Source organism: Schistocerca serialis, chromosome 3 (assembly GCF_023864345.2).
Source record: "Schistocerca serialis cubense isolate TAMUIC-IGC-003099 chromosome 3, iqSchSeri2.2, whole genome shotgun sequence".
Taxonomy (NCBI): domain Eukaryota; kingdom Metazoa; phylum Arthropoda; class Insecta; order Orthoptera; family Acrididae; genus Schistocerca; species Schistocerca serialis.
The window spans coordinates 541,994,940-542,010,217 of record NC_064640.1 but is presented as its reverse complement, the minus strand read 5'-3'; the positions used below and the strand labels follow the sequence as shown (position 1 = coordinate 542,010,217).

Genomic DNA, 15,278 nt, shown 5'->3' with positions numbered 1-15,278 from the left:
TATGAATGATGATGTTTTTTAGATTGTGGCTAGTTGTTAATGTCTACAGCTAGTAATTTTCAGCACTGCATGTTAAATATTTTTACTGCCTGAATATCTGTAAATGACTTGTTATGTAAAGCAAACTTAAAAGTAGAGTCATTTCAGTTCAGGTTACTTACAAATAGCTGAAGCAAAGTGAAATACTTAGAGTTTAAATTCGGTCTAGTTATGTAATATTAGCATGTAACACAAATTTCAAGAAGTGCCTCACAGTAATGAGGGTATAAAAATATGAATATCTGCAAAGTGAAAGATAAATGAATTGTTGGTGATTTATCATCCATGCAAATGCTGTGTAGGATAAGGTTACAATTCAGTAAAAATATTTATTCACAGATCACTTTACTATGACATCACACATGTTGTTTGTTTATCCACAGACCACTTTACTATGATATCAGAGATGTCAGATTAATACAATAATGAAACACAACTGCATCAACAAATGTGTAAGCATATAGTACTTACAAGTCTAGTTGAATATTGTGGTCATATTTTGTGTACTTGATCCCCAAGAAATAATACCACAGCCAAGGTCTCAGTGAACATAGAACTAATGTGTAGCTACCGGCTCTTGCTGTTAAACACAGATGACAGAACACTAAGGGAATTACATGCTGATGACATTTTCTTTGCTAAAATTTTTGTGTACTCATTACACTTCAGCTGATAGTCAATATTCGTCCCTAAAACTTTTGTCTTTGTTAGACAGGCTATGGAGTTATCATCTACATTTAATGTGACAGTTGTTTTTTCCATCCTCAAACTAAAGTTCATACTCTTTGTTTTATTTGTGTTCAACATCAGTTTATTGCTGATTGACCAATTGTAAACATCCCTAAGGATTTCATATTTTTCCATTTGCTTTCTCTACCATGAACTCTAGTTTTTTATCTGTAATGAAAATGTTACTGTCATCCTTAAAGAGAATTTTCCCCCTATACGTACCACTGACTGGAAAGTCATTAATGTATATCAAGAACAGTGGTAGTCCTAAGATGCTATTTCGAGAAAATCCTCTATTAAGAGAACGGGGCTAGCAAAGCGGGTAGAGTTATGTCCCCACATAAAGTTTATTCTGATGTTGATAATGCTGAGAGCATATTACATGTAGACAATGACAGGGATGGGGGGGGGGGGATATAAATAAGCAGAATAGAATAAAAATTGAGACTGAGATTACAGAAGAAGCATTATGTATGTATACCTAACTAAAGAAACATGAGGAGGAGGGGGGATAACAAAGTTATTAAGTGAGACAACAAAGCCTGATTGTCTGTGGTGGTGGGAAATGGGGTTTTGGAACAGGACTGGTGGTGGAAGGTGTAAGGACATATACCAGAAATGATTGAGGCCAAGAGAGTTACAGGACTGAAGAGTATGTTGGAGTTGGAGAGGTAAGTTCCCACTTGCTCAATCCACAATTCACTGGAACTGGTCAGGAAGGGGGGGGGGGGGCACTAGCTGTGAAGCAGACATTAACATCAAGTGTACGCTCACGGCATTCCTTGCCTCTTGGTGGCCAGTCTTGCCACTGATCAGAGTTTTGTTGTGACCCTTCAGGTGGACGGACAATTTGTTGGAAGGACTGAAGGACTCTACCATCCTTCGCCGGCTCCTCATCGGCCATACTTGACTGACTCATGGTTATCTTCTCCGTAACAAGGACTCACCCCACTGTCATTGTTGTGCCCGTTTGATGGTGGTCCACATTTTGCCAGACTGTCCCAACCTAGCCACCCTGCAGCAGTCTCTTAATCTCTCTGACTCACTACTGCTGATGTTAGGAGGCAATGCCCCAGTGGCTGACTTAGTTTTATGATTCATTCATGAAGCAGGCTTTTACCACACTCTTTAAGGGAAGACCACTTCACTTTATCGGCGCATTGAGGGGTTGGCCGAGCACTGTTGCCTCATCTGCTCAGGCCGGGCTGCAGCTGTCTAAGGTTGGTGGTCTAGCCTGGTCCTCATCCTATCTGCACTTTTACTCTTCTCATCACCCTCCTCCCTCTCATGTGGTCTTTTAGACTTGTTTGTCTTTTGTCTCTCTCTGCTTCTCTTGCCCAATCCGTGTTGCTAGTCTTTCCAAGGCAACCTCGGAGTAGAGTACCTCTGGTAAGTAGTGGTGGCTGGGTGATGTATGTCTCCTCATTGCACTCTGCTTTCAGGGGCTTCCAGCTGCTATCTAGCAGGGGCACCTTGCTTGCCTTTCTTTCTCTGTCTCCTTTTCTTCTTTTTGTCCCTTCCTCAGCTTTGCTGACATTAGTAAACCTTGGGGTTTTCTTCCCCTGAGATTTGCACTGTGGGCTATCTCTGATCTACAGTCGTATATACCTGTTTGTTCAAGGACAAAGGGACTGATGATCTAGTAATTTGGTCCCTGTAAGCATTCAACCAACCAACCAAAAGTTTGTTGGTGGTCATGCCACATGCCACCAGACTTTATATATGGACATAGATGCTTTCAGAGGTGGCCTCAGATGAGCTCTTCAAGTTTGGGTCAATACGGCTCTGCTCCTTCAAAGCTAGTTAGTATGTGTGTTTGGAATATGATGGGGATGTAGTGGAGGATCCTGTTTGTGGATCAGTATTGGGAGATAGGGTTTGTCTGGAAAGATCTTAACAAGATGTTTAGCATATTGGAGGAGGTGTTGCTCGTCATCTACAGGTGGAATGCCTGTACAGCAGAGGTGGCACTTGACAAGGAAGGTAGATTGCTGAGCTGAATAGAACCAGGTGAAACAGATAGGAGAAAAGGTACTGTCAATTAACCTGAACCAGACAAAAGTTTTGGATTGTGAGCATTTATGCTTGATTTCTGAAGGTGATACATGTACTGTTCTACACATTTCAAAGCTGTGGATTGATGTGTTTTTGTTTTTATATCTTCCATAAAAGGTTAATTATTTGTAGTTGAGGATATAGTTTGTCATATGTATGTGAAATTAAGGTGGTAATTTTGAATTGGCAGTATGTTGAGAAATGTAGTGTTCAATGGCAGCAAGGCCATGAGCAGAGGGGATGTAGGTTTATAGGGATGTGGTATCAGCAGTGACATATAAGGATCCTGATCATAATGTGGTACAAACTATGGAGATGCTGTGGAAGAAGGGGTTTACATCTGTGATGTATTAAGTTAGACTGTAGGTGGTGATATGAGCATGCCAGTTGGCTATTGCAGAAATTCTTTTGCTGGGAGTGTGGTCATTCTAAGCATTTTTAATGTGATGTTTGGGCAGGTCATGTTTGTGTATGACTGGAAAACTTCTTATTTTTGAGTCTACTGACAGCTCAGCACTTACACTATGTGGCAAGTGTAGAGTGTATTTATTTCATTCTTTGCATGCCAGGAAAAATTTTTTACTGTTATGTAAAGTTCCCATTGTAACATGTCTTATTTTTACATTTTGCCATACATTGAAATTGAGTGAGTCATAAATACTCATATTGTGAAATAAAGATAGGATCTCAGTCAATTTAGGTGCATTTAGATAAAGGAAAATGAATTTGCAGTTTGGTTGTCATTGAAACTTTTACCTTCTATGTATCTACCCTCCATATCTTTAATATCCCTGCAACATATGTTTCCTCCATGAACAGGAAACTAAAATGGTTTTTATGTTGTTGGCATTTATGTGCATTTCATGGCCTATCAGTTTCCTTCACAACAAATATCTACATTACAATACCATCAACAACTAATGTACTTTGCTTTTGTTAGAAGACATTGAAACAGTGTTTGAATATCCTTCATCGTTAATCAAAATTTTTTTGTAACATAGTTAGTATATGAATTGCTCAGTTATAGACATATGTATCAAACCAAAACATGCTCTCTGTATCCCAGAGACTAACTTCAAACTATTGAAAAAAATATTATTGCTTAGAACTATGTAGACACATATAACATCAAATAGCTAAAAACTTCTTTAGAGAAGTTAGCACAACAAATTGTGTCACTAGCTCTGAGAATTGTTAAGTCTATCATTTGAACAAATAACTGGTACCATATGAAGTTTTATGGTTATATGAATATTTTTCTATTTTATTTTCAGCAAGTTGAAGATGCGACCAGGAGAGAAAGTGTTAGACAAGCTAGATTCTATTGAGGACACAAAAGGAAATGATGGTGATATTGGTCGTTTGATAGTGACAAACTTAAGGATAATATGGCACTCGCTTTCAACACCACATTTCAACCTATGTAAGTGTATTACTTTGAAAAAGTTTCGTGTATATTTGTGGGTTATTAGTAACAGACATGTTGGATTGATTTATGAGTGCGTGTGTATATGGTATATCTGTCATAAATCTAAGGTTGGTGTATATTACTATCTACACCATGATTTAGCCTTGCTTATTTTTGGTATTATCACTGTCATCATCATTCTTAATTAACTTCTGAATGAACTTGCAAATAGTGGAACACATAAAGATATCTTCATTACCAACCTGCCTCTGAAGGTGCAGGTTTTGGTTATTGTTCAGACATGAAATTAAATAATTTTTCTATGAGAGGGGAATAATTATTTCAGTTCTATTTACATATTACATTTCTACAGTAATTCACTGATTATTATGAAAATGACACACACCTGTGTTCAAGTAAAGTAATCCACTATGTAAATCTCTTAGTGTGCTGCTGTAAAACTGCTTCTGATTTTCCTCATTCTAGTCAGAGAGTCAATGTTCTCACTCTTTCCATGCCCTTTACCTCCTATATTTTTCTAACACTGTGTTCTTTCCCACTGTTTCCTTTTCTTTTCTTAAATCTATTACATTTAAACTTTTTTCTCTTTTATCCACATGTTAAATGCTTTTTCTCTTTTTTTCATTCATTTGTTACTCCTTTTGATTCTGTATGTTCTTTCAATCTATTTGGAAGAAAGGAGGAAGCAAAATCAGAGTCTCAACATCTAATTGGTGAATAGGTCTTCAGAGATGGTTCAAAAGCTCGGATTGCACAATAATGGAGATGTAAATCAGTAATGTTAGTAATGTTCTTTCAAATGAACCATACCAGCAGTCCATGCCAGTGATTTAAGGAAATCATGGAAAGCATAAATGGGTATGGCAAAGCATACATTTGGACTGAATTCTTCATGGATTAAAGTCCAGTGTCTTAAGCATTGTGCCCATTCACATTGTCCCTTCCATTTGGCATTCTTTGGTTCTCTACTCACACTTCTCACTTCCTTCTCTCTCAGTGAATATCAACCCTCACTGTTGTTCCCATACATTGTGAATACCTTGTCTGTAGCAGTCTTGTCACTGTTTTCCTGTTATGCACTAGACATTTTGAGAAGTGTAAGTTGCATACCTTGATAACTTTGGCTGATATTCAGCATTTTGTATTTTCATCTCTCTCCTCATGAATCATGGATGTGGCTGAGGTAGGGTGGTTGGGATTCCTTGAAAATACAGATAGTAATATCATAGGGGTAACCACATTGAGGGAATACCTGCTGAAAGGCCAAACTAACTCAATGGTTCTTGAAACTGGTCAGTAGTCTTTTTAGAACCTGCACAACAACAGTCTAGACAACTTGCTGATCAGCACTTTTATAATGATGATGGCATCCTTTTGGATAAGGTATTCAAAATGTAAAATATGATGGTCACCTTTTAAAACTTTACTAACTGCCACTGCATGGTGTAGTGGTGATGTGATATTACTACAGTAGAAATCCGCTAATCTGATACCATCAGGACTTTGAAAATAGTGAATTACCAAGTGTCATCTACAAATAGAAGTGTATGGAGTGTGGGACATAAGGTAAACAATAGGCAACCAACCTTTGATTGTTTATTGTACATTCTCTGCATCCGTTAAAGAGATAAAAATGTATAATACTGCATAAAACAACATTTTAGGGAACAAATGAAAACATTTTATTATATAACTCTGCAATGTAATTTTATGAGTTTACGTTAAGTTCAGGACTGAACAGTATTATGCTGTAGTACTGTACTGTGTATGTTTTATACTACAGTATATACAGTATTTGCATATTTTATTCACTTCAAATACGTTCTATTGCCTGTTTGGTTTTTGTCTCTGATTTTTTTGTTCAAAAAACTGGTTACGTGTAGCACAAAAATTTACAAGTTCCATAGTGTGTGTCATTTGCTACTTTCAGAAAATCTTATAAACATATCAATAGTGGCAGCTGCTTCATTCCAAGTAGATGGAAATGTTGAGTTTGTTGCATCAGCCCTTTCTGCTTCATCAGATTCGATATCTGGTGGTTGAAGTTCTTGTTGTAGCCGTGTCACACTCTCTACTATCAGTTTGTCTGATATTTCTTCAACTATGTGTTTTTTATTATCAGTGCCTATCCAGTACAAAACTTCATATCACAGAAAATTTCTTATTTCATTTTGAGCAACTCTTAATAGTTTAACAACAGCATCATTTTTTGTTGGAATAGACGAATAGTTTTTTCTTAGTTTTTGGCATGACTTACAAAGAGTAGCAGGAATGTTGTGAATGCCAAAGCTGTTTCATAAATAACATCTTTAATTTTAATTTTTTTTAAACCCACCACTGAACAGTCTAAATTGATAAGCTCTTGAAGAAAAGAAGCTCTCTGAAATCATTGGAAACTTTGAATTACTCACTGATTCATTGGATAAATCAGGGAAGTAACATTTCCTGGAAGATAAATGGTGAATATATTCCCTGGGACCAATTCAGATGCTGGAGGGTGGGCTTTACAGTTCAAATGGCTCTGAGCACTATGGGACTTAACATCTGAGGTCATCAGTCCCCTAGAACTTAGAACTACTTAAACCTAACTAACCTAAGGACATCACATACATCCATGCCCGAGGCAGGATTCGAACCTGCGACCGTAGCGGTCACGCGGTTCCAGACTGAGGTGCCTAGAACCGCACGGCCGCTTTACAGTTATGTAGCAACAGTACAACTCTGTTCTTTTCAGACAAACCAAGTTTTCTTGAAACTGTTTCTCTCAGAATGTACAAAATTATGGAAAAACCAGTCCTTAAACAATTCTGAAGTCATCCATGCACTGGAATGAGCTCCATAAATTACAGGAAAATTTAAGATGCTTTTTTGTGCTTGCTAGTAACATAAGGAATCAACATGTGGTCACCTGAAGCATTTGAACACACTAAAACTGTCAAATGTCCTTACTTTTTTTTTAATTTGTGGTGCATTTTTCTTCTTTACCTGGCAATGCTGACTAAGCAAACAATTCCAAAGTAGGACCTGTTCATCAGCATTGTAGATTTGACTAGCAGTTAAGATATTGTGTTTAACAAAATTGCAAAAAGTTTCTTTGTATTCTTCAGCAGCATTTTGATCTGCTGATTGTAACTACCCACTTATATCAAGCTTCTGAATTCCATGAAGAGTTTTGAATCGGTGTAGCCAACAATAAGAAAATGCACGTTCAGTTTCTGATAACCCCAGATCATCATGGAACTGTGTACAGGTTTTCCTTCAGATGTTCTGACACAGAACCACTTGAACAAAATTTCTTCCAACTGATTTACTCTGCACTTTTTAAAAGTTTTGTATGATTCAGTGTCTTTTACTGCAGCTGTCTCTGAGGCTAACTTTTGAAGTTGACCTTTATTTTTTTAATATCATGGACTGTTGAAGAATAAACTTTTTATTCTTTCATAACCTTATTTCTACTCTTACCTTTCTCAGTCCAATTAATGACGTGAAGCTCTTGTTGTAACATAAGCATGACATGTTTACATTTCACTTCCACTTTGTTTTGAGAGGTTGTAGTACTAATCCTGATTTCACTTTAAAACACCACTGTTTAATTACTGTAGACAATTGATGCATGACAAAAGCTGCCTGACAGTTGAATGAAACAATTGTTGACACTAAACAACTTGATATTGTTGACCACTGTCGAGTGCAGCCGCATTCTGCTGAATGCATCCAAAATATTCAGTGTGCATGAAGCGATGACAAATTATTGAACATGCCTGATGGTCAGATACCATATTAATAGGCTTTTACTATATTGTTTTAAAATTTGTCATTTGGTATCGTTATAACAATGACAGCTCAGAAATTATCCAAGCAATTTGATTACAGTGTGTTTAAAGAAACAGTGATGTGAAAAAATAAAAATTTCACACAAAAGTTTTCACTTTGGTTGGACAATCTATCACTTTCAGAAAAAACTGTTTACAATTGTTTTGCAGACTTTCATCATTGTCATGCTTCCACCAGCAAAGAATTTCCTGAAGGTCAGCCAGAATTGGCTATACAATTTTTCATGAACATTTAGGTGTGAAAAAGATCAGTTCCCACTGGATTCAGCACAATTTGACTGAAGCTCGAAATAGGCATGTGTCAGCTGGTATAATTAAATGCTCAAAAAATTTGCACAAGCAAATGCAAAATGCATATGCAATATTGTAAAAGGAGGCAGAACTCAGACATATAAGAGTACAAGCTGGAAACTAAGCAGTAATCAACTGTTTGGATATTCCAAGGTGAACTGAAACCAACAATAATAGTTCATTCATGAGATATTTAAAAAAATTATGAGTTGTTTCTTTGTTTATACAGGAGATGTGATGAGCTGTCACAAAGTCATCAAGCAGTTCTTTATTTTATATAGAAAAAAATTGTATTAACATCTCATCACTTGAATTAACTTGATTTATTGCATAACAAATTCATTTTGTTCCCTTACTTCAAGCAAAATATGTGCGGACAGCAATTTTAATCACCTCAAGAAGCTTGTGAAACCTTCCAAAACAACATTTTTGAGGTACCAATATCAGAGTGGAGAAAATTATTCCATGATTGATTTAATGCTTGCAAAAGTGTATGCATTTTAACAGCAAATATTTTGAGAAACAATAAAATTTTTTGAGCCAGAGGAATGTCTTCTTCTATTGTTTTTCTAAAAACTTAAAAGGCATTCATGGACATTCCACAATCGGATCTCTTTGGAGAGACTACTCAAAAGGATATTGTCTTCAAAAATAACAAATCTGGGGTTCAACGGGTTGAATCACCCAGTATTAGATCTCTTAATTGTGTTGGTAAGCTAGAAAATTTGAAAAGCAAAAAAGATATTTTGTGTGAGATATAATGGGAATTAGTGAAGTGAGGTGCAGAATGAGTAGGACGTCTGATCAGGAGAGTAGATAGCTATCAACATCAAATGAAATAGAGGTAATCCATGAATAGGTCTAATAATAAAAAACAGAACAGCGAACAGATTATCATCACAAATACTGAAAAAAGGCACAACCTACTACATTATTACAAGTATAAGTATACATGCCTACTAGCTCCTTAGATAAGGAAGATATTGTAAAAATGTGCAGTGAGATAAAAGAAATTATTCACTACATTAAAAATCGAGCGAGGTGGCACAGTGATTAGCACACTGGACTCGCATTCAGGGGACAGCGGTTCAATCCTGCATCCGGCCATCCTGATTTAGGTTTTCTGTGATTTTCCTAAAATTGCTCCAGGCAAATGCCAGGATGGTTCCTTTGAAAGGGCACAGCCGACTTCCTTCCCCATCCTTCCCTAATCCAATGAGACTGACGACCTTGCTGTTTGGTCTCTTCCACCAAATAAACCCAACCCAACCCAACCCAACTCACTACATTAAAAGAGATGGAGATTTAATTATGATGGGGAACTGAATATCAATTGAAGAAAAAGAAAGGTAAGAAAAAATAGTGGAACATGCACTGAGGTAAGAAATGAGCTACCTGAAAGAATTTCACACAGAGCACAATTTAATCATTGCAAACACATGGTTCAAGACTCATGAAAGAGGGCTGTATGTGTGGAAGGGAAATGGAGACAAGGAATGGTTTAAGATAGATTATGTAATGGTAAAAGAGAGATTTATAAACCAGTTCTAAACTGGAAAACATTTACAAGAGTAGATGGTGACACTGACCATAGTTTAGTAATTATGAAATGCAGATTTCCATACAGATTATGTGTTCTGAACAATACTGCAATATTTTTCTCACTGTAATGGCCTTGATAAATACTATTATTGCTGCCTTAGGATGTTGCTCTTGGGCAACTATCTGCACAGTTGTTGGCATACTGGTAATCTTTCGTGCCTGAGTAAATGGTTCTTGGAGTCACATACATCTAACTTCAACTCTTCTACCACTTTTCTAGCCTCATGTAATGTGCTGGTACTTCTCATGGCATTAAGCTGTCCTGTTTTCCTCTATTTGTGGAAAATGGGTACATATTAGACAGTCTGGCCAGTCCCATCTGTAATCCCGTGCTCTACTACCATGCATCAACACAAAGTGCTTGTGCAATGTGTCTCAGGAAAATAATTCATTTTATCTGGCAAAAACTTGTTTCAGTGCATTCTCCAGTTTTCCACTTCTGTTGGCAGATTGTCCACTTTGAGGTTTATTATATCTATGAAAACAGGTAGAGAAAAAATAATATACTTTGCTTTTGAGTACATATTCCTTACCAGATGTCTTAATGCTGTAATAAGGGTCATCGGCTCTTACAGCATAGTGAGTTGCTTCACATTCTCTCTACTTTCATAAATCTGCCACCAATTTGTTTAGATCTGTGTTCTGCCTCCTTCTCTGTAGTAGATGTGTGTTTCCTGTACAAACTGACTCATACTGTTTTTGTTGGAGATTCAAGTCCTGCATTGACAAATCGTCTTTTACCCTTGTAAGCAGTGTAGTATCCTCCTCAGGTTGTGTGCTCTCACATTCCACATACAGCTGCCCAGTTTATGTCACCAAATCCTGCTCACCTGTATCATATGTCACTCATACTTCTGCATGTAATCTTGTCTCTCTGTTATACTAAATAGTTCTGAAATTTTACCAAAAACAACTTTTCCTGCTTTTTCATAGGTGCATAAAACTCTACTTTAGTCTGTGTAACATGCTCTTTTCTGTGGTACTTACTGCTAACTTTTTGCCTGAAATTCCTTGCCCTTTCAGCACCCCTCCTCCTCCTCTTCCTCCTGCTCCTCAATGGTGATTTGTATTTTATTATTATTACTATTACTGTTATTAAATGTACAGCACATAATAGTGTCATTATAATCCTCATTACTTTCTAGTGTTATGAGACACTTACCTATAATCTGTCTGTAAAATCTGGCTTGTTAGAAGAGTTTGATATGTGTAACATTCATCTCAGTTCTTTGAGCACTTTTTACCCCTTAATTTGCATGTCGCACACACACTGCTGCTTGTCTGCTTTTATTGTTGTCATTTGGAATGCGCCCTTCCCCACAGTGTCTGCAAATTACTTATTGTTTATATTTTGCCAGATCATCAAGGTCTTTGCATTCCACACACTGCCTCATTACTTGTTAGTCTTTCACTAAAACTGAATGAAATCTGAGATATACTTTAAATTATTTTCGACACTTTCTACTTCAGTTCGTCTCCAAGGTTCTGCATGTATGAAGGTTGGAACTTTAATAGTGGCAACTATTTATTTACAGCTCTTACAAAATAGATATGTGTTTCAAAGTTTTACTGACCTTCAAAGTAGTCACCAGCATTGTGTATAACCAGTCGCCACTGATGTGGAAGTCATAGGATACTCTTAGCAGTGCCAATTGTGTTGACAGTTCAAGCGGCGTGGTCTATTGCCCGACAAATTTGTAGCAATTCTTAAGCAAATGCTGTGAAGTGTTTCCTTCAGTTTAGAAATTGAGTTGAACTCATGAGGGCTTAAGTCAGTGGAGTGCAGTAGGTGGTATAGCACTTAGCAGCCCTATCAGTCAAACAAATCAGTAACAGCTTGCACTGTATGTGCTTGAGCATTGTCCTGAAAAATGATGGTCAGGTCTAGCAGAAAGTGTCATCACTTCTTTCTCTATGCTGTTCATTTTTGGAACACAACTTACAACCAACTTAGAGACAATTGAATTACTGGGACCACAATTATTGCTGACAGGTACTGTGAGACTCTGAAAAAACTCAAACAGGCAATTCAGAACCGGTGAAGAGGAATGCTGAGCAAGGGCGTGCACATTCTGCATGACAATGCTCACCCACACATCACTCAGCAAACCATTGCTCTCCTGCAACAGTTTCAGTGGAACATAATCACCCACCCACCCTATAGTCCTGACTTGGCGCCTAGTGACTATCACCTGTTCCCTAGTTTAAAAGAACATTTGGCCGGAAAGCAATTCAGCTTCAATGATGAGGTGAAAGAAGAGGTTCATAACTTTCTGAACAGCATGGCGGCGAGCTGGTATGACATGGGCATACAAAAACTGCTACAGCGTCTACAACAATGCATCAACAGAAATGGTGATTATGTTGAAAAATAGCTAAATGTTCAAGCTGTAAACTGATATAAACCATTGTAGAAATAAACATGTGTATGTACTTATAAAAAAATAGGAGACCTTACTTTTGGTATTACCCTCATAATACATTGGATTACTTGACAGGGCAACAAAACTGGCCACATGTTGTGGCGCAGTGACAGTAGTGGAAAATCGGCACAAGATACTGAGAGTTCTGGTCAAAAGAAATCAATACCAAGGCACAAATATCAAATAACTAGCAATTTTAATCACACGATAGTGAATAGGCATGTTATTTCCTTAACCTGATTGTCTGACATAAAAATGCAATTTGTTTTGTATCACCTCCCCAAATTGTTCCTCAGTGTAACACTGGCCCCATCCTCTTCAACAACCTCGTACATCACAGCTATGTCCAAATAACTTTTTGAGGAATGGGGATATGTTAATTGTGTTCCTCTCACACATGATGCATAACATGGTACCCAAAAATGTGAACCCTTTCCTATTAAGGTTCTGCGAGTGTTTTGCATATGCATCTAGCAGTGTAATGTAATCTTCATGTGATGCCCCTTACAAACATTAACTTCTGTTACATCAAATCTTTTTCCTGCTGCGTAGTTGTTAATGACCTTTGCTTCTTTAATAACCATTAACTTAAAGTTATCATTGTAAATCCAGTTGTAAATCCAATTGTAAGTCCAGAGACAGAGATTCATACACCTCACTAAAGTAACTGCTATGACATGCGTCTATTATCAATCACTTTAATGCTGAAGGCAAACTGATTTTTGTGATTAATTTTAGGGACACTGTTGTGTCACAGTTCAAATACTATTGTACCGTAACATTAATGGAAAATGCAGCTAAGTGATGCTAGTAATTTTAATGTTTGGTATAAGTTATTGTGCAATATAAACAATATTTATCTCAGCCATCAAAACTTCATCTGCAAATATGATTTTGTATATTGTTGAATGACACATTTGGAAAACCCTTGTCTTAGGCAGGTAAGTTTCCCATTCAATGAGTCACTTTATTTCTTCAAATCTCTAACTTTCTAAAATAATCTTCAGTTTATTTTTGTGATTTTTTCCCCTAGTTATGGAATGAGTGACAGTGCTGGATGACAGTCAGACGCTACTGTCCCAAAACAGCTGTAGAACTGTTTCATATGTTGCTGAAAGAATGTATGAAAATATCCGCAAATTTGCACTAATGGAAAGTCTATTTAGGGCAGGCATGTAGCATTTTGGTTCAGTTAACAGTCCAGATAATTACTACCATACAGGTTCCCAGTCATTAACTGCAGTAAAATATATCTCCCTACTTTAATGACAGCATAAATTTTGGATGTATCTATCTCCTATTTTGAGCTCTATATCCTAGTGATGAACCATGCCACCTCAGAAGTGGAACAGTAAACAGCTACTTGTTTGTCATTTTGTTCAGTAAATAAGTTAGTAGATAAAGTTCATTGTTAATCCTTTCTCACATATTTGTGAGTAGATGTTAGTAATCCTGCCATGATGAATACTAATTTTAGGACAGTGCACAGTATTGTGCTCCATAGTATTCATGATCTCTCTTTTGTTTCAGCGATAGGTTACAACTGTGTAGTCACAGTCACAACAAGGATGGTGAATTCAGTAAGTACCAGTAGTTATATATTAAATTTCCATATTCATTCATAAATAAAACTATTTAAGAAATTCTAGAGTACAAAGGCTAGAAAACAGACCAGTATGCGAAAGTGAAGTTAAATTATAATGTGACTGGATGATAATAGGGCATACAAGGACTGACCCTGTATTATTCAGTATTTTTAAAAGAAAAGACCAATAACTTTCTTACTGACTGTTGTCTGCAACTTCCCTCACATTATATTTTGCTGATTCTTAATTGTAACAGGGTATCCCCCCCAGCAAGGACATGTGTAAGGGGGTGTTAACAGAGAGAACACTCTTTGTATAAAGCTTGACCGTGTTACCTGAAATGAAAACACATTTATTTTCTTTGTGATTACTAAAGTTCTTCAATTTTAAGTGAAAAAGGTTGCTTTGAAAGGATAACAGTTCACACCATGTACTTCATTTATGTTCATATTAGCAGTTGAAATTAGTCCCATTTTCACATGGAAAATTTAACTATCATGCTATAACTGTTCACATTATCCTTAATAATTGTTCAAGTGGTATTGCCTGCCAACAAACAAATGTCACTGATTAAGAAAGGTGATGTTTTCATTGATTTCATATGTCATTATGCTCACCCTCCATGAATAAATTGATTAATCACTCACTGTTGTCCTACCATGTCACAGAAAACTTCCAAACTCTTATTTAATCAACCTCAGTAAACTGTTCATATTTTTGGTGCAATTGGACTGCAACAACCATTCCACACAAAATCTTGACTATGACTGTAGTACATATAGTGCTGGGCCCCTGCGTACTTGGCTACTGTGTTTCTTGGATATACTTTGTGGACCAGGCACAGCCCCTACATCACCCCAAAGCAGCTGTTTATCAACACATTGCTGCATTGATTGCTGCCCAGTCTCATGTGCCTGCGACAGTGCCTAGAGGTGCAGACTGTAATGCTACAGGGTGTGCATATCGCGGTAAACAGCACTCCAGTCGCAGGGGCATACTTATGTGCATATGTTCTTCTGCACAAGTACCAACATTGCTACTAAGCCCCTTGTTGACCAGTTTCACCTCTGGCTTCCAGACGGATCACCAGCCATGCGATGAGACTGCGCTACGGACCCTGACACCACCGACATTGCCACCTCGTGCCATCACTGGGCTCCCAGGCACTGCTGTTTGACCACTGATCCAAAAGACTCTGCTTCCATTGCTCATTGCTTCTGCTGATGATCAGCACTTTATCCTTTTTGACACCAGCTGTGTAATCACCACAGAAGATGGTTTCCATTGCATT

At 37.2% G+C, this 15,278-nt stretch overlaps 1 protein-coding gene across 3 annotated transcripts in view; it reads left to right on the top strand.

Moving 5' to 3' along the window:
• Positions 1 to 15,278, top strand: part of LOC126470419 (Bardet-Biedl syndrome 5 protein homolog) — an 81,173-nt gene that overhangs the window by 13,338 nt on the left and 52,557 nt on the right. For all 3 annotated transcript variants that reach the window (XM_050098278.1, XM_050098276.1, XM_050098277.1), the window contains 2 exons: positions 4,098 to 4,246; positions 13,932 to 13,981. In XM_050098278.1, coding sequence (XP_049954235.1) covers positions 4,098 to 4,246; positions 13,932 to 13,981 — 199 coding nt within the window. The remainder of the gene's footprint in view (positions 1 to 4,097; positions 4,247 to 13,931; positions 13,982 to 15,278) is intronic.